Here is a 25,534-nt window from a genome sequence, read left to right on the forward strand (position 1 = left end):
CAAGATTTTCTTCAGCTTTTATTAGACCAACTTGGCAGCCTAATATGATCCCAGATTGACTGACCTATCCATGCTTTCCCCATAAATGCTCTTTCCTAGCAACAGTTGCTAGGTTGGACAAGCTTTCTGGGACAGCGGCAGAAAACACATTCAACCAAATGAGAAAGTCTAAGTGTGTACATTAAGTGTGATATTGATATAAATTGTATTTATTTCATATGCATATTAAAGGTCACACTGTTATCAGTGAGTGCAATCTGTCATGTAATTGGGTTGTTTTTTTAGGAATTTTACCCAAATTTGGCCCCAGTTTAGTCATTGTCAATTCCACCCACTAGCTAGACCTCCCTCTATTACACGATTCTAGCTGGGAGGGTGAAGGCCAGCACGTCGCTGTCATTGGAAGAAAACCTTGTATCTCCAAAATGGTAACTTAAAAACCTACTTTACTTTTAATGTAAGTCAATGGAACCAGGCTTTTTTCATTTTTTCAAGTCATTTTGGGACGTTGCTTTTGGTCCATTCTTAATGAAATTTACAAACAATGTAAAAGACAACATGCATTTTCAAATTACTGAAAAATGTCAAAAATGGAGATACAAGGTTTTCTTCCAGCAGCAGCACCATGCTTCCTCCAAGACACATGAAACTAAACCCCATCTCTTCAGATTGCTTTTGAATAGCTCAACAGGAGGAGAACGCTAACTGCTAGTTCTGTTAGATCAGCTAACGGATGCCTGTGTTGGCTAGCACCACACTGAGTGATAGAGTAGAGGGCCGTCCTAGAGAAAGAGGACAACTATACTCTCTTGGACTCCAGATGAAAATCGCAATCGCCCAACGACAGGGCTAAAACTTAAAGCTGCACTATGTAAGATTTTGTGTGTAAGAAGTAGCGTCACTCAGTCAAGAGAATAAAAACAGGCTCAAATATGGTGTGCGTGCGCTTTAGCCACTCTGTAAAGCCTCAAATAGTCAGAGGTGTTGGGTCAGGAGGTTTTTTTTAGACCATGTCATACATCTTTACATATTAACGTCACACGCCTCGACTCTGAAAGAAGGTCCGGGTCAATGTTCAGGTCTCAAATGCAAAACCAACCTTATACCGATGAAGATATGATAACAACAGTAGATAATTCACTCACATCCTCAGAAGACGTGCCGTTTAACCAAGTTTAGACTGATTCTCTTTGAAAGCACTTGTAATCACCAGATTCATCCTCTCAGGGAAGGGGGCCGAAGCACAACCCATGCTACAAAATGTTCTTCCACACATTGCGTGCAATTACAGATCTCCACCAGAGAGGTCTCCAAATCTTACATAGCATAGCTTCAAACTAAGCCCATGATTTAGGTTCAATTCACTGGGTTCACGATTTAAAATTCTCCCAATATTTCAGACAAAATTCAAATGAACAACACTAGAGTTGGGAGGCAGGAGGGGTGCTGGAGTGAGGTGCTGACTGGTGCTGACTGTTTGCAAACTTTGATGTTCAAACGATTATATTAGATATCCTAACTAACAGCAAGTCCATTCTCCACAATCTACACTGTCAGACTGCACTATGATATCCAAATGACGATGGACTGAAACACCCAACAGGCTAAGCAACAGACCAGCTTCAGTTGTTTTAATGCTGCTAGCTAAATAAGCCCCTATTAGTCGCTCTGTTCTGTTGTGCTTTAGGTTTTTGCAATAATGTCGGTATATATGGCAAGTACAATATGGAAAATGTTAGCAAATGCCTTAGTGTAACTTCAGCCATATTACAATAGCTAGCAGTGTAGTCTATGATGTTAACATAGCTAGTTAGCAATGCTGAAACAACTGAAGTTGATTATCTTTTTCGCTTAGCCTATCAACCAGATATTTATTTACTTAATGAAATCTATCCTAACAGTATGACCTTCATATGCATCCGAAAAAAGTCATTTAAACTTAATAACATACTAAAAATTTGACAAAAAATTGAGTATTAAGCTTGTCCAATCTCACAACAGCTACGAAAGAACATAGATAGGTCAGCTGGGCATTTTATTTGGGATTACGCGGTCTGAAATGACACCAATAACTGAAGCTACTGCTCTGTAGTGTATAGGTTACTGTTAACTATAACAGTCTGTACACTGAAACAACTATGCTACAGTATACATTGTGCACTTTTCTCCCAGCAGATGTTCTTGGTACTCTGGTACATTAAGGCCATTGATTAGTTCTGACTTGATTAGAAGCGACTGCAGTTTAAGATAAAAACAGTAACAAGCGAACTTCTCCATTAGCTTGTGGAGGACCGCAATTGTGCTTTCAGGTTTTGTCAAAATTTTAAACTTGCTGAAATGGTGGACCAGGTTAGCTTTCCCAGTTGTGCTGTTGTGCATCCGTGGCTGAAAGCCCAAAGGAAACTGGACTGAGTGCATTCTCAGCTGGGGAAGCTTGGAAGATCAGTTTCTCCTTCACAAAGTGACTTCTTGTTCAGTCTGGGTGTTTCTACACTTACGTGATTTAATGATGGGATCCGCTCTTGGTGCCAAGAACCTCAAGGGCACTTGGAAACGCTGTGCTACCAGCAATTTTCAGTGCCACCACAGTAACATTTTCACATAGGAACATAAACAGCCTATTCTTCTAAAATAGTAGCTAATAGGTTGAGATGAAAAACAGAATTATTCTGGACAGTGACGGAAAATGAAAAGCAAGAAAGCAACACCGAAGCTCTATCATCTCAATAAACTTTCTTTGTTGCAGTCGACCAGCAAAATAAACAATGAAAAAGACCAACTGAAGCGACCGAGGCAACTGTATAAACATACAAATCAGAGAACACATACACACACTACACATACATGATCTCAGAGTTCTCCATCTGATCGTCTCTTTTATTCATCAAATAAAGCTCTTTATGAAATAAAAAATAAAAGTCAACTCAAATGGACCAGCAGCACCTTGTTTTCCGCCTCTTTCTATCCAACGGAGGGGGAAAAATGAACAAAAAAAAAACCCTGAACTCAGTAGTGCACCTTGGGAAGGGTTTCTGGAGGAACTTGATTAGTCGCGATGGGGCGCACGTATGAGTCATGCACTCAGTGTAGGAGACTGGAGATATTGTGCTGGAAGAGCCTTCCGTCCCGCTGTGCTCTGGACAGGAGAACATTCTTCAGTCAGTACAGTCTCTGAGGAGCGGAGGATGAGAACACTCCATTTTTTCCTCATCGCCTGTGAAAACAGAGATATTCGTCTCGGTTTCAGTGACAGTCATAAAATAATGAGGCAACAAATCTAATTGCAAATCTAACTTCCTGCTCATCCTAGATGCAAACCATGTAATCCACCAGCCAAGACATGTTTGCTTCTTCAGCACTGGAGCTATGAGGCTAATGTGGCTAACAAATACATAGCCAATAATAATGGGGCAATCGTGGGCTGGAGGTTAGGGAACCAGCCGTGTGACTGGGAGGTCACCGGTTTGATTCCCTGAGCCGACAGCGCATGACTGAAGTGCCCTTGAGCACCTAACCCCCAACTGCTCCCCGGGCGCTGCGGATAGGGCTGCCCACCACTCCGGGCAAGTGTGCTCACTGCCCCTAGTGTGTGTGTATTCACTAGTGTGTATGTGGTGTTTCACTGCACGGATGGGTTAAATGCGGAGGTTAAATTTCCCCGTTGTGGGACTAATAAAGGTATCTTAACCAATTAGCGTCATGCAAATTGCATGCCTAATTCATCACACTCTTACCTCAAACCACATCCAGTTGTGGAATTTCATATTATTATGATTATTATAAACGAATAATTATTATTATTATAAATGAATCATTTAATCAGTAAAATAAAGCTCTGCTGATCGTTGTAACACAGTTTTAACAGTAAATGGTCCTAAACACTGGAGTTAATGTAGAACTGTTAGTTCACCCTTTAACCCTGAAGGTTGACGCGCAGACTGCTGGTCACCATAGCAACACAGACAACAATCTCGGCTAGCTAGTAATTAAAGAAAAGGCAAAGAGAAAGATTTAAGACGAACATCGATGATTTGGAGATGAATGGACTTATTTGGTTTCCTGATGCATTTAGTCTGCAACAAGAAACTGTCAAACACTAAAAAGTCGTGAAGCTGTAGTCAGTTTCTCGTTTGAATTTTCTCGTTCCACCTTAAATGGTGTAGCAGTTACATTCTGGTGCCTAAGGCACCATTTAAGGTGAACAAGAGGCTGGCGAATGAGGAGCGACTTCAGCCTCGTAAAAATCAAATGTTGAAAGACATTTCACAAAAAAACTATTCTACTTTTGTGGAAAAGTTTCCTGTTGGAGATGCGAGAAAAGCGAGCTAAAGGTTAAAGCAGAGTAAAGTAAATCTGCATTTTCATTTATATTTTTTATCATATAACAGAACATTAATATTACTGAGACATATTTACAGCCATGATGGTAAAATGGACATAAAATGTTGTGGCTCCCAAGGTGATTTGATTTTTGTTAAAAGGACAAAATGGCTCTTCTTAACATTTGGGTTGCCAATCCTGTGCTACCCTGTGTTACCAATAAAAATAGAGATATGTACATCCTATTACAGTAGTCTGTCCTTTTGTCTTGTTTTATAGATCAGAAACCACGTAAGCAAGTCTACTTTACTTAACAAGTTGACATGGTTTGACATGAGCCTGAGATCATTGAAACGTGTAGTTTGTGCAATGCTAATTGATGTACTTGAGCTTCCATTACCTGTTAGCCAAATTAGCTTTGTAGCTTCAGTGCAAAACTAAAAAAGCAATTCATGTCTGACTGGCTGACTGGCTAGATTTGGGCTAAGGGGAAAAACAGGACAAATGTGATTTTGATTGTTTTACTAAAAAGAGAAAGGCGCATTTTCATATTGTTAGATAAAGTCAGATAAACTGAGACAAACAGATGGGACAGAACGAGAGAGATAAGTCCGAAATACTGGACAAGACAGTATTTTCTTTCAGTAACAGGAGGGAAAAAACAGATTCACGAGGGGGGGAGAGAGTAAAAGGTAAAGCATCCGAAATTGCAAGTCTTGCATTTTTTACTGGCTGTAATAAAACAGAACATGCTGACGTGGAAAAACAATCTGACTCCCTTTTTTCTTTTTTTTTGGTGGACGAGTCCTGTCTGAATGTCAGCATAGTGCAGAAGAGGCTCCAGCAGATGGTGAATCAGGACAAACTTAGAGCAGTAAAGAGGAGGGAGTGGAGGAGAGGCCTCCAGGGGGATCACAGTGCAGACAGTGCAGACTTTAAAGATACACGTTAAAATTAATTTACACTAAATCACACTTCAGCGATGATAAGCTCCTCTCTGTGCGTTTAATAGCATAAATTTCAGACACATGAAACACACCGGCATTCTCAAACAGTCCTTTTGGCACTGAGTTGATTTTACAGCTCAAATGTGCTCTAAAGTGCTACAGATATATATGAAGTCTAAGAGAGAGCTGAGTCAGAAACCCACAGCCTCGTAATATTTACTTTAGTCTGTCAACTTCACCCCATTTCAAGTGATGCTTTTTCCCAGACGGAGCTGCTCTTGTTTCATAAAGCAGACAAAAGGAGCAACAGAAAAAGGGTTGTTCTCTATTTTCTCTTCTATTTACAGTGGTGAACTGTGACTATGAGAGTTGGGCCTTCAGTTCAAGCCATAAATATCAAAACTTGGCCAAACCTTTACAATAATAGAATAGCACCATTTTCTGCTGGCACGCCTATGGGATTCTAGTAGTATGTTAGCATTAGCTTCTAGAAAGAAAAAAAACAACTTTGGCTGTTCTAGATTAAATACAGACCTTTAATGCTTAAAGACATTCATTGTTTTTTTGAAGCTTGTAACGTATATTTTACCTGTCAGTTTACATTTACGGCATTTGGCAGAGTGACTTACAATTTGATCATTTTATACAGGTAGGCAAAGGTAGTGTTGGGAGTCTTGCCCAAGTACTCTTATTGGTATAGGGTAGGGTGCTTACCCAGGCTGGATTGAACCCCATTCTACAGCATAGAAGGCAGAGGTGTTACCCACTACACTACACCAACCACTTTTGGTTTTACAGTAACTCAGTAAAGACTCTTGACATAGAGCTGCTGCTGTTTTCCATTTCTAACAACTGACTGAAACCTGGTTAAACAACGGCTTGTATTCACAGTCAGTGACATATCCAGAACCTCCAGAAGGACTAGTGTGACCTTTTTTCCATCACAAAACCAGTCCCACCCATTGGAAATCAAACTGTGATTGGCTGACTTCACTGTCGTTGTTGGTGGCTAATGTAACACATTAGGCCTTCTGTTCAGCTCCTTAGGTTCTTTCCCATTTAGAGAGCTCACTTGGCTTTATCTACCTAGATACCACAGAGAACAAATTCTCTGAATAATTTTTGGATGGGGGTTTCAAGAATTTAAATCTTCTTTATAACCAAAACAGCATGCGTTATATTAAATAAAAAATAACTAAAAATTACAGATACTGATTTTTGATTTATTTCTCAGAACTCAGTAGGGCTTCTCTAATTCATTCATTTTGAATCAATGCAGGGTGATAAATCATCTGTGCCAGTAGAGATGTTGCATAAAAATACTGATATTTAGTTTAAGTCAGCGGTCGGCACTATGCAGCTCTTTAACTGCCCTGTTGCGGCTCCACATCATTATTAGATTTGTAGGTAAAAATAAAACAATCCTCCTTTGCAGTAAAATAAAGCTTTGCTGATCGTTCAACACAGTTTAACAATAAATGGTCTTAAACTCTGGAGTTAATGTAGAACTGCTAATTCACCCTTTAACCCTGAAGGTTGGCGCGCAGACTGCTGGTCACCATAGCAACGCTGCTAACAGTCTCGCCTTGCTAGTAGCTAACGAAAAGGCAAAGAGGAAGATTTAAGACGAACATCGAAAATTTGGGGATGAATGGAGTTTGCTTTTATAATCACTCCAGCTGGTTTCCTGATACGTTTAATCTACAACAAGAAACTGTCAAACACTAAAAAGTCACAAAGCTGAAATCAGCCTCTCTTTCGACTTCTCCTGTTCCACCTTAAATTGTGCCCCAGTAACATTATCTTGAATGTTTAGAGGCAAGACAAGAAAATATTGTACTTTTGTGGAAAAGTTTCCTTCCAGAGATGTGAGAAAAGCAGCAATAGCTGAGCTAAAGCTTAAAGCAGAGCAGATTAAGTCTGCATTTTTGTATATTTTTAGCCTATACTAGGACATTACCACAAACTGAGACATATTCACAGCCAAGATGCTAAAATGGACATACAATGTTGTGGCTCCCAAGATGGTTTGATTTTTTGTTGAAAAGACAAAATGGCTCTTAACATTTGGGATATCGACCCCTGGTTTAAGCAGTGCTTACAGAAACAACTGAACTGCAATGCTGGGAGCTCCATATCATCTTTAAAAGCTACATAGTCTACTGCATTTTTCTTGCATGTTACCTCTCTTTAGAGGCTCACTTGCTATTTTTTTGTACCAAAAAAGGCCATTTTTAAATTCTCTTTTTCCCCTTAAACAGGCCGTTTTTGTTACTGTGCCTATAAGACTGATGTAAATATGTAAATTACCTCCAAGCTAATTGGCTGTTCTGTATTGTGCCACATTGAAAAAACCAATCCATGCCAAAACTCTCCTTATAACTTCAGCATGAGCAGGCGGGGCTAAACTGCTGAGGGCTAAATGAGAGGATATATAGGTAAATGTGTTGATTTTTGTGACATCACAAACACAGTGACTTCAGAACGGGTCATTTTTGAGGTTTTGTTTCAGTTTGTGCACGGGAGAGTAAACAGTATGCTTTAACTAATAATGTTTACATACTACATCAAACTTTTACTTCCACAAAGTGAGGGAGAAATTGGTTTTCTGTGATATGGGTCCTTTAAGAAGAGACCAAAATACATAAAAATACACAATGCATAACTAAATTATTTTTCCTTCCTGGAAATGTGCTTTCTGTCCTATTTATCTTTACACTACTTTGTAAGGCTCCATTTGGTGGAAGCTAACAAAACAAAACTGTCAAAACAAGTTAGAGGTTTTTAAGACAGTTTCAGTACAGAGCAGCAGAGCCCAGGAAGCATGGAGTTATTAACTTTATTGATGCCAACTTAGATATCAACTCATACTGAGATATCTTTGAAAAATATTGATTTTTTTTTTAATATTGTCTTTGTTCTTGCTCTCTTGTTTTGAGGTAGTGCCTGTTTCTAACCCCTTTCCTCCCCCTTACTAACTCAGACTACAGGACTTCATTATGTTTTGTGTGGTATCACAAGCACAAGCATAGACGGTTTATAGGGAAGCACACTGAACCTGTGCTACCTCTGTTTGACCGAGCCGTAAGAGTCTAAGAGCTGAGTGCTGGCCAGCTCCAGATTCCAGTCACACATCTCCAGAATCTTATGACACTCCACCCTGGACTTCAAACCCAGACAGAAGAGCTGCTCCACCTAGAGCGAGAGAGAGAGAGAGGGAGAGAGAGAGAGAGAGAAATTAGTATCATTAAATGACCAAAATGACCGGTTATTTACCAGTTACTGACCATTTACTGCCTTTTAGCTTTTAGCATCATCAAATGACCAATTATTAATATTACAACAAATGTCCAGTTATTAACATTTAAGTCATCAGCAACAACAAACAACCAGTTATTAGTATTGGTATTATTAGTATACGCTGACCTATAATTAGTAGTAGCAAATGTCCGTTTATTAGCATCACACGCTGACCTATTATTAGTATTAGCAAATGTCCATTTATTAGCATTTTTGTTATTAGCATTGTAAAATGACCAGTTATTAGCATTTTAGTTATTAGAATATGTAACCAATTACCAGTAAGCAGTGACCAGTTACTAACAACCTAACACAGCAACAATAAGTAGTGTAGTACATACGGTCAGGATATAAAACCATACTGTCTAATTTTGTTTTATGCTGTCTTATAATTAAGTTAATATTTAATACAGATCTTACTCTCCAGCTGAAGCAGACAGGAAGAGGAAAAGAAACGAGATTTCCACAGTTCATCTGCCACACTGGAATATCCACTAGGAACATAAAGGAACACTGACAACAACTGAACCATCGAGGCAGGAAAAACTGGTGAATGACGCAGTACCTTCAGATAGTGCACAGCTTTCTGTATGTTCCAGCTGTGGTTCTGCAGGGCCGTCTGACATTCATCAATCGTCACCCCGTGCACCGCCTCCTGCACCTGAGCAAAACAAAAGCACTCGATTAGGGACGTCACCAGACTTTAATCAGTGAGATGAGGAAATACAATATAATCTAATATTTGTTACAGTACCTGTATGATGTATTTAGTTTACTTATTTTCATAAACATAATGGCATATATGTTATTTAAAGGGCCAATATCACAGAAAAGCAAATTTTCCTTACTTTTTGGAAATGAAGTTTGATGTATTATGTAAACATTGTTACATTTTGAAACTTTAACATTCACTTTCCAGTCCACTTGATATATATTAAGAAACTAAGATGCAAAAACAGCCTGTTTTGAATGAACTGTGTTTGTGATGTCACTAAAATCCACACTTTTACATGTATCCACTGTTTAGCCACACCCATTCAAGCTGAAATTATAAAGAGAGTTTCAATCAGAAGTGCTTTTTAAACAAGGCACAGTACAAGGCAGCCAATCAGAACAGAGCTCAACTGCACACATCAGTCTTAAAGGCACAACCTGTTCAATTCTAAGGGAAAAAGAGAGGCTGAAAATGGTCAGTTATCTAGAGGCGGTACACCTCCACATAACGCCTCTATTTTTAAAATAAATCTGTATATAAAGAAGTGAGTGCATCAAGTATGAGACTACTAAATTTACCACACTGTAGTCTTTCAAAAGCATTGAATTTTTTATATGATTTCATTTGTTGTTATGCATAACACTGCATCCATTAAGCAGACTAAAGCAGAGACTGACTCTGAAGAGCAATCAATCAGGGCTCAGACTGTGCAAATGCACTGGAGCGACCTCAAAACACAGAACTGTAAAATGCAAAGTGGTTTCAGAGAAATACTGTCTGCTCTTTGCTGCCCCCTACTGATGATGAGCAACACCTGTAGCATTCCATTACAGACCTTGTGTATATGGCATCTGACAAAACAATATTCCTTAACCTAACTTTCTCCAGGAAAATCTCCATAAAAGCATGAGGAAGAAGCAGAAATGAATCAATACTCAAAAGTAGAAACTCTCTAAGGACATAAGGAAGAACCTGAGAGGAACCAACACTCAAAAGAAGAAACTCTCTAAGAGCACGAGGAAGAACCTGAGTGGAACCAACACTCAAAAGTAGAAACTGTCTAAGAACATAAGGAAGAACCTGAGAGGAACCAACACTCAAAAGAAGAAACTCTCTAAGAACATGAGGAAGAATATGAGAGCAACCAACACTCAAAAAGAAAAAACTTTAAGAGGATGAGGAAGAACCACTGAGGAACCAAGACTTAACTGGAAAAGCTCCCAAAGAGCATGAACAAGAACCACTGAGGAACCAAGATTCAAATGGAAAAACTACCTAAGAGCATGAAGAAGAACCACAGAGAGGAACAGAGCAAGTCTATTTGAGATTATTTAACCTCTCAATGCAGTTTGAGGAGAGTGTGATGACTCAGACATGCAGTTTGCACAATGCTAATTAGAGGCATATAAACTTACGTCACATCTAAGGCACATTAGCCTCAGTGCAAAACTAAACTAAAGAAGTCAACATGTCTTGGCTACTTGACTACATATGAGGCAAAAAACTGGGAAAACTGTGCAAATATGATTTTTGCCAAACTATTGCATTAATTCACACTGGGACTCACCAATTTGACTCTGTCTGGGGTGCAGGCTCCCTCAACCCTGCTGATCGACCCATCGGTGGTCACTCTGGGCAGGCTCACAGAGTTCTTACCACCTGCTCTGCCTGAGGAACCCATCAGACTGCTATTGTTATTGGAGGAGAAGTTGGATTTGGGCTCCCCTTGCTGCTGCTGGACCATGGGCCGCACCATGGCTGTATTGAGGCTCCGCCTCTCTTCTCCAGTCTCCGCCTCTTTGAGGAACTTGTCATAGCGGTCCAGATATGGTGGTCTCTCTGGCAGGAGGTAGTAGTGCGTGTTGCTGACTTTTTTGCCGTCTCGGACTATAGGCAGAATGCAAGGTCCTTTGGTCGCTTCTTTGTCCTTGCCTTGCGCCTGGATGACTTTGGGGGCGGCGTATTTGGGGTCCGAGGCGAAGCTTTGGGTGGTAGGCATGAGCTTACCAGGAGATGTGGAGAGGTAGGAAGAGCCGTAGATGGAGGCTGGAGAGCAGTGGCTGCCGACGTAGAGTCCCATTGGACTGGGGGTGCGAGAGCCAGGCTGAGAGAGGGGGTCTCGCGGAGGGATTTGAGGTGGACGTACTGTGTCCTCTTCACCCCCAGAGACTGGAGAAAGTTCGCCTGACCAGCGGGCATATTCCGCACCTGTGCTTTTTGGGGGTCTGGGAGGAATTGGGATACGGGGCGGAATTTGGGGTTTGTCCTCGGACGTATTGAGGACAATCTGGCGATAAAGTTCAGGGTTTGGAACATTGAGGCGCCTCATGCACTCCTGCTGTAGCTCCTGGAAGATCTCAGCCGACTGGGAGAAGGTTCTGGCACGGCTTTGCCCTCTGGGCAAAAAAAGATTGTCCTCTATGTGAGGCTTATCCTCATCTGTGGGAGTGCAAAGTGCCCGAGGAGAGCCAGGTTCGGCACTGTTGATTGAGCTGACCTCAATGTCATCTTCGTCTTGTGCTACATCGTCGTATGCTGGGGGAGGAGGGAGGGGCCTGGAGTCCCAGTCTACTACTGGGGTGGGGTGGAGTGGGCGGGGCAGAGTTTGGGAGGGGCTCTGGGGCGGAGTTCCGTCCAGAAGGTTCTCCGCATCCAGAGAGAGTTTGGCAAGAGTAGGAACGTGAGTCTCCACCACAGGGGAGGGGGAAGGGGTAGCTGAGGGTACTTCCTCTCCAAAGTCTATGAGGGAAACCTCAGTTGGGGTCCCACCTCCTGGAGTCCGGAAGCCATAAACAGGCCTGGTGGCTGAAACCCAAGCGGATGGCTTGAGTTTGAGGCCTTTCATGCTGGCCTTCTTTAAAGAGAGACGTCTCAGGGCAGAGGAACTTGGGTCTTCGTCTTCAGTAACAGGGTCGTAGGTTGGCTCTAGAGCACAGGAACATACAGAGGTTTATTGTTGCTGTTGTTACTTCTTAAACTTAAAGTTCTTAGAATCTGCTACTATAAGGAGATTTTGGACCATTGTTATCAGTCCGTTTGACATGAAATCATTACACAATGTAAAAGACAACTGTTCTATTTAAAACAGACAATAGAGGCCAAAAAGGATGCAGTTACGAGGTTTTGTTATTGCAATAAAGTTATATAAGACACTACAGATGACCTGCAAGTTTATCATTCAGATATATATCTTAAGCCTTACTATTCAGTAACTATTATAAAATATTTAGCAACTACAATTAAACTAACATGTAAGTTATGCAAAGAATTCTGCACCGCAAAAAACTGTATCTTGTCAAGCAAAAAAAAAATCTTAATTAAAATATTATCTTAAAGCTAATATTTCTCCTGTTGAGATTGTTGTAAACTTAAATTAAGATTATTTAACTTATTTCTAGGCTTTTTTTTTTACTAATTTTAAGTAATTTTATTAAGTAAAATTATCTCACTATATTGGCAGATAACTGCTTGTTTTAAGAAATGAAACCAGCAAAATTATCTGCCAGTATAGTGAGATAATTTTACTTAATAAAATGACCGAAAACAAAAAAAAAACCTTCAGGAAATAAGCTGGATAATCTTATAAGTGCACAACCATCTCAAAATGGGAAATATTTGATATGTCGACTAGATTTAACATCATTTCACTTGACAAGATACCATTTGTTACATTGTACAGGCCATTGCGGTGTAAGAGGTCTAAGACCAAAGACAAAGGGTTTTTTTTGTTATATAGTGAGTATTTTAGTATTGTAACACTATCACGGTGTCAGCCTGTGCTCTAGTGGTTCTGAATAAATTGTGAAACCTACAGCTTGTTGTTCAAGCAGCAATACCACCCAATCATTAGCAGAATGTTAGGAGCACACCATGCATGAAGAAATTGATTCTTCACAGGGTGGTCCTCTTGTACGCGAGTTACAATCATTCCTAGCTTAAAAAATAATCTTTAAAAAGCCTTGCTCCTGCAGAGGATGTCTATTCAAGCGTGAACTAATCTTAATGATTTTTTCCTATGTGAAGAAAAGAGCATATAACATCTGCAAAAAGGACTGAGGGAACACATGAATCAACTACAGGGAGAAGGGAAGAGCATTATTCTCTCAAATTCACTTATATTCTTTTGGCTTTCTACGGAGATGGTGCTGCCCAGTTACCTCGTAGCTCATGGATGCAGTCAGATTAGTGGAGACAGGAGCAGAAGTTTAGGAGGAAGGAGAGCAAAGAAGCAAAGCTGCCATATAGTAAATCTTTGCTGGGTCAGAATCTGAAACATTTGTCCAAAGCCCACTATTGATTTGGAGCATTGGTCGGGCTTGGGCTGGCATCACATTTCTTGTTTGTGTTTCTTACCGCCCGAGTACATTTACCCTGTGCTTTAGTTTTAGCTTACTTTATGTTTCCTCCCTACTTTCACCAGCTTAAACAAGCACATTTTTTATCTGGAACATTAGACTCGTTTGTATTGTTGGACAAGGCCAGTTTGTTGGACAAGGCCAGTTTGTCCAGTAAAACAGTGTAGACTTCAGACAGAATTTTGTCAGCTACGGTCGAGTTCAGACGGAACTTTGTCGGCTACGGTCGAGTTCAGACAGAACTTTGTCGGCTACAGTCGAGTTCAGACAGAACTTTGTCAGCTACGGTCGAGTTCAGACAGAATTTTGTCAGCTACGGTCGAGTTCAGACAGAATTTTGTCAGCTACGGTCGAGTTCAGACAGAACTTTGTCGGCTACAGTCGAGTTCAGACAGAACTTTGTCAGCTACGGTCGAGTTCAGACAGAATTTTGTCAGCTACAGTAGAGTTCAGACAGAATTTTGTCAGCTACGGTCGAGTTCAGACAGAATTTTGTCAGCTACAGTCGAGTTCAGACGGAACTTTGTCAGCTACGGTCGAGTTCAGACAGAACTTTGTCAACTACGGTCGAGTTCAGACAGAACTTTGTCAGCTACAGTCGAGTCCAGACGGAATTTTGTCAGCTACAGTCGAGTTCAGACGGAATTTTGTCGGCTACAGTCGAGTTCAGACAGAACTTTGTCAGCTACAGTCGAGTTCAGACAAAATTTTGTCAGCTACAGTCGAGTTCAGTCAGAATTTTGTCAGCTACAGTCGGGTTCAGACGGAACTTTGTCAGCTACAGTCGAGTTCAGACAGAATTTTGTCAGCTACAGTCGGGTTCAGACGGAACTTTGTCAGCTACAGTCGAGTTCAGACAGAACTTTGTCAGCTACAGTCGAGTTCAGACAGAATTTTGTCAGCTACAGTCGGGTTCAGACGGAACTTTGTCAGCTACAGTCGGGTTCAGACGGAACTTTGTCAGCTACAGTCGAGTTCAGACAGAACTTTGTCAGCTACAGTCGGGTTCAGACGGAACTTTGTCAGCTACAGTCGAGTTCAGACAAAATTTTGTCAGCTACAGTCGAGTTCAGTCAGAATTTTGTCAGCTACAGTCGAGTTCAGTCAGAATTTTGTCGGCTACAGTCGGGTTCAGACGGAACTTTGTCGGCTACAGTCGAGTTCAGACAGAATTTTGTCGGCTACGGTCGAGTTCAGACAGAATTTTGTCAGCTACAGTCGAGTTCAGACAGAACTTTGTCAGCTACAGTCGAGTTCAGACAGAACTTTGTCAGCTACAGTCGAGTTCAGACGGAATTTTGTCAGCTACAGTCGAGTTCAGACAAAATTTTGTCAGCTACAGTCGAGTTCAGTCAGAATTTTGTCAGCTACAGTCGAGTTCAGACGGAACTTTGTCAGCTACAGTCGAGTTCAGACAGAATTTTGTCGGCTACAGTCGGGTTCAGACGGAACTTTGTCGGCTACAGTCGAGTTCAGACAGAATTTTGTCGGCTACGGTCGAGTTCAGTCAGAATTTTGTCGGCTACAGTCGAGTTCAGACAAAATTTTGTCAGCTACAGTCGAGTTCAGTCAGAATTTTGTCAGCTACAGTCGAGTTCAGTCAGAATTTTGTCGGCTACAGTCGGGTTCAGACGGAACTTTGTCGGCTACAGTCGAGTTCAGACAGAATTTTGTCAGCTACGGTCGAGTTCAGACGGAACTTTGTCGGCTACGGTCGAGTTCAGACAGAATTTTGTCAGCTACGGTCGAGTTCAGACAGAACTTTGTCGGCTACAGTCGAGTTCAGACAGAACTTTGTCAGCTACAGTCGAGTTCAGACAGAATTTTGTCAGCTACGGTCGAGTTCAGACAGAATTTTGTCAGCTACGGTCGAGTTCAGACGGAACTTTGTCAGCTACAGTCGAGTTCAGACAGAACTTTGTCAACTACGGTCGAGTTCAGACAGAACTTTGTCAGCTACAGTCGAGTTCAGACGGAATTTTGTCAGCTACAGTCGAGTTCAGACAGAACTTTGTCAGCTACAGTCGAGTTCAGACAAAATTTTGTCAGCTACAGTCGAGTTCAGTCAGAATTTTGTCAGCTACAGTCGAGTTCAGTCAGAATTTTGTCAGCTACAGTCGGGTTCAGACGGAACTTTGTCAGCTACAGTCGGGTTCAGACGGAACTTTGTCAGCTACAGTCGAGTTCAGACAGAACTTTGTCAGCTACAGTCGGGTTCAGACGGAACTTTGTCAGCTACAGTCGGGTTCAGACGGAACTTTGTCAGCTACAGTCGGGTTCAGACGGAACTTTGTCAGCTACAGTCGAGTTCAGACAGAACTTTGTCAGCTACAGTCGGGTTCAGACGGAACTTTGTCAGCTACAGTCGAGTTCAGACAAAATTTTGTCAGCTACAGTCGAGTTCAGTCAGAATTTTGTCAGCTACAGTCGAGTTCAGTCAGAATTTTGTCGGCTACAGTCGGGTTCAGACGGAACTTTGTCGGCTACAGTCGAGTTCAGACAGAATTTTGTCAGCTACGGTCGAGTTCAGATGGAATTTTGTCAGCTACAGTCGAGTTCAGACAAAATTTTGTCAGCTACAGTCGAGTTCAGTCAGAATTTTGTCAGCTACAGTCGAGTTCAGACGGAACTTTGTCAGCTACAGTCGAGTTCAGACAGAATTTTGTCGGCTACAGTCGGGTTCAGACGGAACTTTGTCGGCAACAGTCGAGTTCAGACAGAATTTTGTCGGCTACGGTCGAGTTCAGTCAGAATTTTGTCAGCTACGGTCGAGTTCAGACAGAACTTTGTCGGCTACAGTCGGGTTCAGACAGAACTTTGTCGGCTACGGTCGAGTTCAGTCAGAATTTTGTCGGCTACAGTCGGGTTCAGACAGAACTTTGTCGGCTACAGTCGAGTTCAGACAGAATTTTGTCGGCTACGGTCGAGTTCAGACAGAATTTTGTCAGCTACGGTCGAGTTCAGACAGAACTTTGTCAGCTACGGTCGAGTTCAGACAGAACTTTGTCAGCTACAGTCGAGTTCAGACAGAACTTTGTCAGCTACAGTCGAGTTCAGACAGAACTTTGTCAGCTACAGTCGAGTTCAGACAGAATTTTGTCAGCTACGATCGAGTTCAGACGGAACTTTGTCAGCTACAGCAAAATTTTGTGGGGCTACAGTTCAAACAAAATTTTGTGGGGCGAGTCAGGTCAAATCTGGGACCTGAGAGATCTGGGGCTGTAATCAGGTTTGGGTGAAAATTTTAGGAAATATTAAAGGCAGTGAAGAGAGAATTAGGAAAGATAAGAGGGACAGAAGCAGTGCTTGAACTGAACTAGCCACACTTACTCTTGAAGAGCAAAGCCGGCTGAGGGGGTCGAGGGGGAGGCTCCTCTGCAAAACAGCGCCGAGAGAGAGCGATAAAGAGAGAGAAAGAGAGAGAAAGAGAGAGAGAAAGACAACACAGGGTGCAACCAAGGAATGTGGGAAAAAGCCATGTTGGAGAGAAGTGAAAGAAATAAAAAAAGGTTAGGGATGGTTAAAGAAAAGAAAAGAAGCAGCGAAAGCATCAGTAGATATGAATAAAAGAGCTGAAAGAGAACTCACTTTTGGCTCGTCCAGGAAGCTGGGTGGGTCTAGGAACGTTTAGATCCAGCCCCAGAACATCCGGAGGGTCCATGGGGTTCCCCAGATACAGACTGCAGAGAGCACAACACAATGGGACAGGAGATTAACAGGCCTCCAGGCTTTGAGGACAAATAATGTAGGAGGACACATCTGTAGCAGTGTGAGCAGTGCACTGCTGCCCTCTGGTGGAGAATGTAAACGCATGTGAAAGAAAGTGTGCAAAAGAATTCATCATACTCCAGAAAAACTAGGATTGTGAACAGACAAGAAAAGAAAATAACGTCAAAGCTAGAAACGATTCAAGGTTTATAGGCTGGATAATAAACATGTTTATGTAGGCTTACAAAAACAAATCAATTACGAAAACAGCAAATAGTCACAAACAGTCACGGCAGACCTCTACACGTTTTATGCCATGTTCCATAAAACTTATAGATATTTATAAATATACTATTTGGTTACAGTCATGAATCACAGGCTATAAGTATGACCATAAAGTTACTTGTGATAACACACAACCTTAAGTGTTCTATTGCTTTTATACAACAGTTCTCCAAAATGAATTAAAAAAGAAGCCCTGACTATCAAATGTGCTTTGACACTGACAGTTTCTTCTGACTAAAAAAAAGTAGTGTAGTTAAGGTGACTGTATATTAGATCGCTGAATATTCAACTTCCTTTCATCGATTTCTCATGAAATAAATTAATAAAAATTGTTCAAACCTACATTTTCACACTCCTGAAAGACAAAGAACAAACAGTCAAATATTTTTTTTAAGAAAAATGTGTTGCTAAATTTTGCTGAACAGAGCACAGATGCCGTAGTTATTATGGTCATCTAAGCAGTGCACAATATATTTCCTTTGTATTAAGCAAAAATAGAGCAAAATCGCACCAATTCACTAGTAATAAAGAGAGTGAGCTCCTTTAATCTACTACAAATCCTGGGTAAAGTAGGCGGCTCTCTTTACTACAAGTGATTTGATGCAATTTTGCCTTCCTTTAGCTAAATACGTGGGAAATACAGCTTAGAAAGACGGCATTATGACCTTTTAAGGTGATGCCTTGATGACTGAAGCATCAGTGACCCATGTTGCTAAATTTAATGCCTTGAAAATGTATAAATATAAATGTATTTGGTTGTAGTGTCTTTTACGGGTGAGAAAATGTCAGGTTGATCATTTTTGACATTGAAATTGAAGAGAGAAAGTTCAATGTCGAATATAAAACCAACCTCACTGCGCTGTCATGGATAGAGCCATGAAACTGTCACAATATCAGGTTTAGCTCAGCTTTTTCAATACTTTAGCAACATCACTTGCCAGATTAACCTGATTTAACCTGTGGTTTAATTCCAGTCAGTCTGTAAAGCATTTCACAGCTCATCTTGTGTGCTGAATTGTATTCTGTTGGTTTCTGAAATGCCAGTTTGTTTAGATGTCCTACCATCACAGCTTTGCCTCTGTTTCAGATCAGCTTTTGTGTGAGATGGTGGGTTTTGTGTCTTACTCGTCGATTCTGTCCGGGAAGCCCCAGCAGCGGTGTGGATTAGTGTCTCCATGGCCCGTGTGGATGAAGCTGTTCTTCAGCGGCCGGCTGATGTCATGAGCTGACAGGCCAGCTACAGAGGTAACTGTGTTCCTGGGAAACTGACCGACCTTTAGAGTGCTCTTATTCTGCCCTCGCCACCAGTAGTTCTCTGCCCTGCACAGAAACACAGATCAAACAGGTTTACAAACAGCTGTCTGGACATTCTGACCACATGCAGTCAACTCTATATACAGCTAAGAGTTATAAAGAGTTTACTGACAGACTGGACTGGAGGACACAGTTTTTAATACAGTAATAGGGCTCTACTTGAAACTAGAGCTGGGCGATATGGCCAAAAACGTTATCACGATAAACAAAACTCATATCGTTCGATATCGATACATATCGAGATAAATGTCAAATCATGATTTCTTTCACGTTTGAAGGCTGATTTTGCTCCTGGGTGGTTAACTGTGGTTTTAAACTATCACTTATGGTCCGATCATGACAAACACTCGGCAAACAGTGGAACATTTTACTAATCTGTCATGGAAGAGTGGGAGAAAGTTTCTGAGCTGTTTTTATCAGCTTGAAATGCACAGCTGCAATTTTTGTAATAGTTATGATTTAAGAAAGATTATTTTTAGCTGTCTGGTGACGAGCGCTCGGCTACCCCGCTACAAATGCTAAACAAGTGGCCAACAACAGCGCTAAACTCAACTCGGTTCGGTAGGTCACTGCTGTCACTCCTACCACATCCATGTCGGAGCATATCACAGTATTCAGACACCAGCTAGACGACTGGGTTTCTCTATGCTATCGTAGTAGTTTAAGGGGTGAACCGCAGTATATCTGACGCTCGCTGTGTAAAAGCATTATCTGCAGTGTGAATCTCTCACACCAGTCACAGAGTCCTCCTTTTAGGTATGTTTAAACTGAAAGCGGTGATTCTGTGTCTTGTTTGATCTACTGTATCATCAATTCACCGTGTTGTGCCGAAGCGCTGCTTCAATTAGCCAGCAGCTAAAAACAGCTAGCCTGGAAAGATAGCGCTCTCCCGCTCTCCAATGCCTCACAGCTTCCTCAGTTTACTTTCGAACTTGAACCCAGTTCTTTCTTTCACTTTCGTTGCTCGAGGATGCACTAATACTAAAATATGACGGTTTGGCGCTGTAACACGGCCCTTTTTTTACTCGTGGCCCCCTCCCTCTCTAATCAAGTCGAAAAATTCGGAAGTGCGCCCTCTCCTGGCGACAGCAGAGTAGTGTCGCTTTCCTTGCAGTAGAAAACGCCACCAGGGCTTTCGCTAAAACGTGGGAGTGTGAGAACAGTGTATTATATCGAACATTTATCGAACATGTCGTATCGCTCTATCGAGGAAAAGTTATATCGCGATACTTATCGTTATCGTTTTATCGCCCAGCCCTACTTGAAACTCTTCGAAATGTAAGATGTAAGAGTTCTGACGTTGTAAGATTGACCCTTTCCAGTCACTTTTACCACTGGAGATAACAAAAGCACGCTGTAATTTATGTCAATTATTTCTTTCGCATAGTGCATTAAAATAGGTGTAATTCTGTTAATGTTCAATACATACCACATTTGAGATATTTTATTATGTACAGTATGAGATATTTTATTATGATATGAATGAGGTTTATTGTAGACTGTATCATTTTTGTCATTTCTTGATGTGAGAAACATAAAAAAACGCAGACACTGCATTGTATGTAAATGAATGTAAAGGGCATTTATTAAAAGTGGAATTCAACTTTAATTTAATTCAAACATTCTGAATAATTAAATGGTTAAGATGTAAACAAAGCCATTCAAAGTGTTTTGACATGAAATGCTCCATTCTTGAGAAAACGTTCACAGTGGTGGTGATAGGAACCAGACGTCTGAAGAGTTTAATGCCTCTAAAAGCTCCTTCACAGAAAGTTATTACATGAACTGTTTATGAATATGCTGCCTGACGCTTGAGTCATTGTTCACAATAGTTGTGAGAAAGTTTTTGCCTTAATCCTTTTTTTAAACTACGCAAGAAAGCTGAAATTTGTTTTTATGATTTTTTGAACGGTTTTGGATAGTAAATAAAATGGCTATATTTGTGTTGTAGGTTCCTGTCACCACCACTGTAAATCTGAGTCAGTAAGTTTCTCTACAATGCACCATATTTTCACATCAAACCAGTCTGAATGACTTTGTTTGCATCTCAAGAACTGAATTATGCAGAAATCTTGAGAAATCAGTGGAATTCCCTTTAAATAACTGTGTATTTAATTATGTAATGTAAATTAAAGGTAACAAAGGTGATGCAGAAACAGTGAGAGAGTGTAAAGCACTCCTTTAGCGTCTACGAAAAATCTTACTGATGTCACACCTGCCCTCAATGATGGTGATGACGTCGTTCATCTGGATGTGCAGTTTGTCTGGCTCGTCAAAGTCCTGTAAGGCCCTCATGTCGGTGGGCATGGTTTCCACCAGGAACTCCCTCAGGGCCATGAACGTCGGCCTGTCGTCCGGTTTCTGTGCCCAGCACTGCATCACCACGTTATAGATGTCCTGAGGACAGTCCTCCGGCTTGGGCAGCCGCTCCCCCTCCTTATCAATTTTATGGAGGATCTGAAAAGCACATAAGAGCTGGTTAAAGCGATGCTTTGGATCAGCCAAGATGTTTTTGGTGTCTAAAGCTTGCTTCTTTAGATCAGCACCAGAGCTACCAGGCTAACGAAGTTAACAGGTAATGGAAACTTACGTTCCACGCTTAAATCCGGAATGGCAATTCCCACGTTTTAATATTTGAAAACAGCTGAGGGACACTGGTAGGTTTTTATATTGTATGAGTACAGAGGCTGCGTCTTCATATGAGCTAATGTTTGCTCTTCAGTGGATGATGTGCCAACATACTATTTGTCAAAGAAATATACACCGATCAGGCATAACATTATTTCCTTGTTTCTACGCTCATTGTCCATTTTATCAGCTCCACTTACTATATAGGTGCACTTTATAGTTCTACAGTTACAGACTGTAGTCCATCTGTTTCTCTGCATACTTTGTTAGCCCCCTTTTACCCTGTTCTTCAGTGGTCAGGACCCCCATAGTACCTGATCTGTGAGGATCCATTTGGGTGGTGGATCATTCTCAGCACTGCAGTAACACTGACGTGGTGGTGGTGTGTTAGTGTGTGTTGTGCTGGTCTGAGTGGATCAGACACAGCAGTGCTGCTGGAGTTTTTAAACACCACAGGGTCACTGCTGGACTGAGAATAGTCCACCAACCAAAAATATCCAGCCAACAGCGTCCTGTGGGCAGCGTCCTGTGACCACTGATGTAGGACTAGAGGATGACCAACACAAACTGTGCAGCAGCAGATGAGTTGTCGTCTCTGACTTTACATCTACAAAGTGGACTGACAAGGTAGGAGTGTCTAATAGAGTGGACAGTGAGTGGACACAGTGTTTCAAACTCCAGCAGCACTGCTGTGTCTGATCCACTTGTACCAGCACAACACACACTAACACACCACCACCACGTCAGTGTTACTGCAGTGCTGAGAATGATCCACCACCCAAATAGTACCTGCTCTGTGGGGGTCCATGGGAGTCCTGACCACTGAAGAACAGGGTAAAAGGGGGCTAACAAAGTATGCAGAGAAACAGATGGACTACAGTCTGTAACTGTAGAACTACAAAGTGCACCTATATAGTAAGTGGAGCTGATAAAATGGACAATGAGCGTAGAAACATGGATGTGGTCATAATGTTATGCCTGATCGGTGTATTTTAACCGTTTTTGTCTGCCCACTTTTGGCTGAAGTGTTGCTTTAACACAGTTCTGAATGTTATGAAAGCTGACAGGTATGATCAGAAATGGTGTGAGGCAGTAAGTACCTGACTGCCATTGAGGCCCAACCATGGCTCCTGTCCATAAGTGTACATCTCCCATAAGGTCACACCAAACATCCATGTGTCTGTGGCGTGGGAAAAAGTGCGGGTTTTCAGACTCTCTGGGGCACACCTGGAACACACACACAAACACACACACACACACAAACACAATTATCCCCATAACAGGGCTTATACAACTCATCAATTGAATAAAGTTCATTAGCCTTAGATGCCATCAATTGTGGACTATTTTCACTTTCGAATACTCTATTGAATATTATCTCAAAGATTAGAATATTCTATAAGAATAAGGAAAGCTCAAGATGTGTGCTTCACTTTAATGATTAAACAAGATTTTTTTATAATCTTTATTATAATCCTCATTTACTGTCAATAGTATTATTACTCAATTAAATACAATGCAATCAAATGCAACAAGTTAATGGGAAAAACACACTGATAAACAATTACACCCGAGCACATGCTAAACTCAGATGTATAGTCTTTAAAGTTTCTTTCTGCTCTGGAAGGACAGCTCATGAGCTCCAGAGCTGAAGGTCTGTACTGGGTGATTAAATCCAACATTATCACCTCAAATTAGAGCCCTAATACAGACAGTTAGGAACGGAGTCTCGACTGCCCGACCTCAGACTACTGCTGAGACATCATCACCGCTTTGACAGGTAAGGACCGTTTGACTGACATTAAGACTAACCATAGGTATCTAGATCGGACTCGCTTTAGATGCGCTGCTATTTTCAAAGTATTTATCAATAATAATTTGTCAAATCTGATCAACTACTTGTTGTAGCCCTCATATTTACTTAAAAGTAGGGATATACTGATATGGCATATGGGCTGATGTTGATATCCGATCATTTCTTTTTAAAATATCTGCCAATGTTGATATATAAATGTTTATATGAACTTTGTATACAATAAAAATTGATAAAATGCTAATATTTTAGTGTATTAACCCAGCATCACCTAAACATTCTGCTACAATAAATACATCTTCAAATATTAGTCTGAAATATTAGCCACATCTAAACATCTGCCTGATGACAGTCAATTTTTTAAGTAATTATCTGCCAATGCTGATATGATTTTCAAAAAAACAAAAGCTCTCTATAATAATCTATAATATTCGTACATTTCACACCGGCTTTATATCAATATACACTTCTAAATGTGGTGTACTATTTTTGATATACTATTTAGTATGTTGTGGTTTGGGAAGCATCCATAGTCAGTGAGTGCATTTACATGCATTTAATAATCTGATAACTGCAGAAAATCAGATTTTGTCAGTAACTGGATCCATGCGTTTACATGCGCTTGAGTAATCAGACAAGGGGAAACTCCAGGTCTACATGAGTCAGACAGTAATCAGATTTCTGCTTTGCAACCAGCCAATAAACTCACAGAAGAAGACGCGACATAAACATAATGTAAAACTCAAACTTCACATCGTGGCTTTTTTCTAAAAACATCAACACACTTTACCTGAAAATACAAACATACATCATCTAGAAGATGAAGAATATTTAAATCCTTCGTTTCGTCAAGCATGTATTTGGATTCGGCGTCACTCTGAAAGTGTTTTGCATCTCATGGCAACATTGCTTATTTCCGGTACTGCAGTCTGTTTTTCGCACATGCACAGAGAAAACTGAAAGAAATCCGAGTAAGAGTTTACGTGCCCTGAGAAATCTCATAACTGAGCTAAAATCAAGCTCTCTTCATCAGATTTCTTAATCAGATTTCTAGACCTTACTCTGATCTAAGAAATAAGAGTATGCTGTTTACACGACCTTTTGAATAATCAGATAACTGCAGAAATTGTGACAGACTGTAATACATGACAGAAAGTGTAGTTGGCGATATGGCATCTATTGTTTCACTGCACAAATTACGATCATTACCCATCAAGCTACAGTGCATGCCTGTAACGAGGAAATCACACAGGGCTTTTGCACCTGCCTGTACCAGTAAAAGCACAGAATTAATAATTTTTTCTCATGTGAATAATTAAGAACTAATTCAAGCCACAGTGCATTCAGAAGCTGAAACACTGATCCACACAGGTTCTGCAGGTTCTCTCTCGCTTGCATTTGTTTGGGTCTGTATTGTTCTCACTATCTCTCTCTTCCTCTCTCTCTCTCTCTCTCTCTGTCTCATTCTCTCAGCTCTCTCTCACCAGGCGAACGGGACTTTGCGGTGCTCCTGCATGACGTAATGGTCGTCGTTTTTGGGCAGCGCCCTCATCAGGCCGAAGTCTCCGATCTTGACCAGCTCGCTGGAGGCCAGCAGGATGTTCCTGGCCGCCAGGTCGCGGTGGATGAAGCGCTTGGACTCCAGGTAGGCCATACCATTGGCTATCTGAATGGCGTACTGACACAGAATGGAGATGAGGAAGTGACCCTGATTCTTCCTCAAACGGTCCAACAGAGACCCGAGAGGAGCCAATTCAGTCACCTACAGAGAGAGAGAGAGAGAGAGAGAGAGAGAGAGAGAGAGAGAGAGAGAGAGAGGAGAAAGAGCGAAGACAAGGAGAGAGAGACAAGTAAGGACAAAAAAAGAGAAAGAAAACATGGATAGAAGACAGAGAGAGAAAAGAGCGAGACACGAGAGAGAGAGAGAGAAACAGAGACAAATGAGAGATGAAAGAAAGAGATCAAGACAGAGAGAAAAAGAAAATCGTGAGAGACAGAGTGTATACCAGAAAAAACAGGAGAGAGAAAAAAAGAGCGAGGCACGAAAAAGAGAATGAGAGAAAAGAGAGACAAATGAGAGATGAAAGAAAGAGAAACAGAGAGACAGAGAGAGAAAAAGAGAGAGAAAGAAAGACATGAGAGAAAGATA

The 25,534-nt window shown here is 41.1% G+C and overlaps 1 protein-coding gene across 4 annotated transcripts in view; it reads right to left on the reverse strand.

Moving 5' to 3' along the window:
• Nucleotides 1-1,901: 1,901 nt before the first annotated feature.
• tnk2b (tyrosine kinase, non-receptor, 2b) overlaps nucleotides 1,902-25,534 on the reverse strand; it is a 125,841-nt gene continuing 102,208 nt past the window's right edge. For 3 of the 4 annotated variants that reach the window (XM_036556205.1, XM_036556206.1, XM_036556203.1), the window contains 10 exons: nucleotides 24,870-25,147; nucleotides 22,673-22,799; nucleotides 21,160-21,401; nucleotides 18,756-18,950; nucleotides 17,226-17,317; nucleotides 16,968-17,012; nucleotides 10,850-12,207; nucleotides 9,133-9,228; nucleotides 8,335-8,462; nucleotides 1,902-3,214 (listed from right to left, as the gene is read on the reverse strand). In XM_036556205.1, the coding sequence (XP_036412098.1) occupies nucleotides 3,208-3,214; nucleotides 8,335-8,462; nucleotides 9,133-9,228; nucleotides 10,850-12,207; nucleotides 16,968-17,012; nucleotides 17,226-17,317; nucleotides 18,756-18,950; nucleotides 21,160-21,401; nucleotides 22,673-22,799; nucleotides 24,870-25,147 (2,568 nt within the window). In that variant the 3' untranslated portion in view covers nucleotides 1,902-3,207. The remainder of the gene's footprint in view (nucleotides 3,215-8,334; nucleotides 8,463-9,132; nucleotides 9,229-10,849; nucleotides 12,208-16,967; nucleotides 17,013-17,225; nucleotides 17,318-18,755; nucleotides 18,951-21,159; nucleotides 21,402-22,672; nucleotides 22,800-24,869; nucleotides 25,148-25,534) is intronic. The other variant, XM_036556204.1, reaches the window with a different exon arrangement.

The sequence above is a fragment of the Colossoma macropomum genome, unplaced genomic scaffold (assembly GCF_904425465.1).
Source record: "Colossoma macropomum unplaced genomic scaffold, Colossoma_macropomum, whole genome shotgun sequence".
NCBI lineage: Eukaryota > Metazoa > Chordata > Actinopteri > Characiformes > Serrasalmidae > Colossoma > Colossoma macropomum.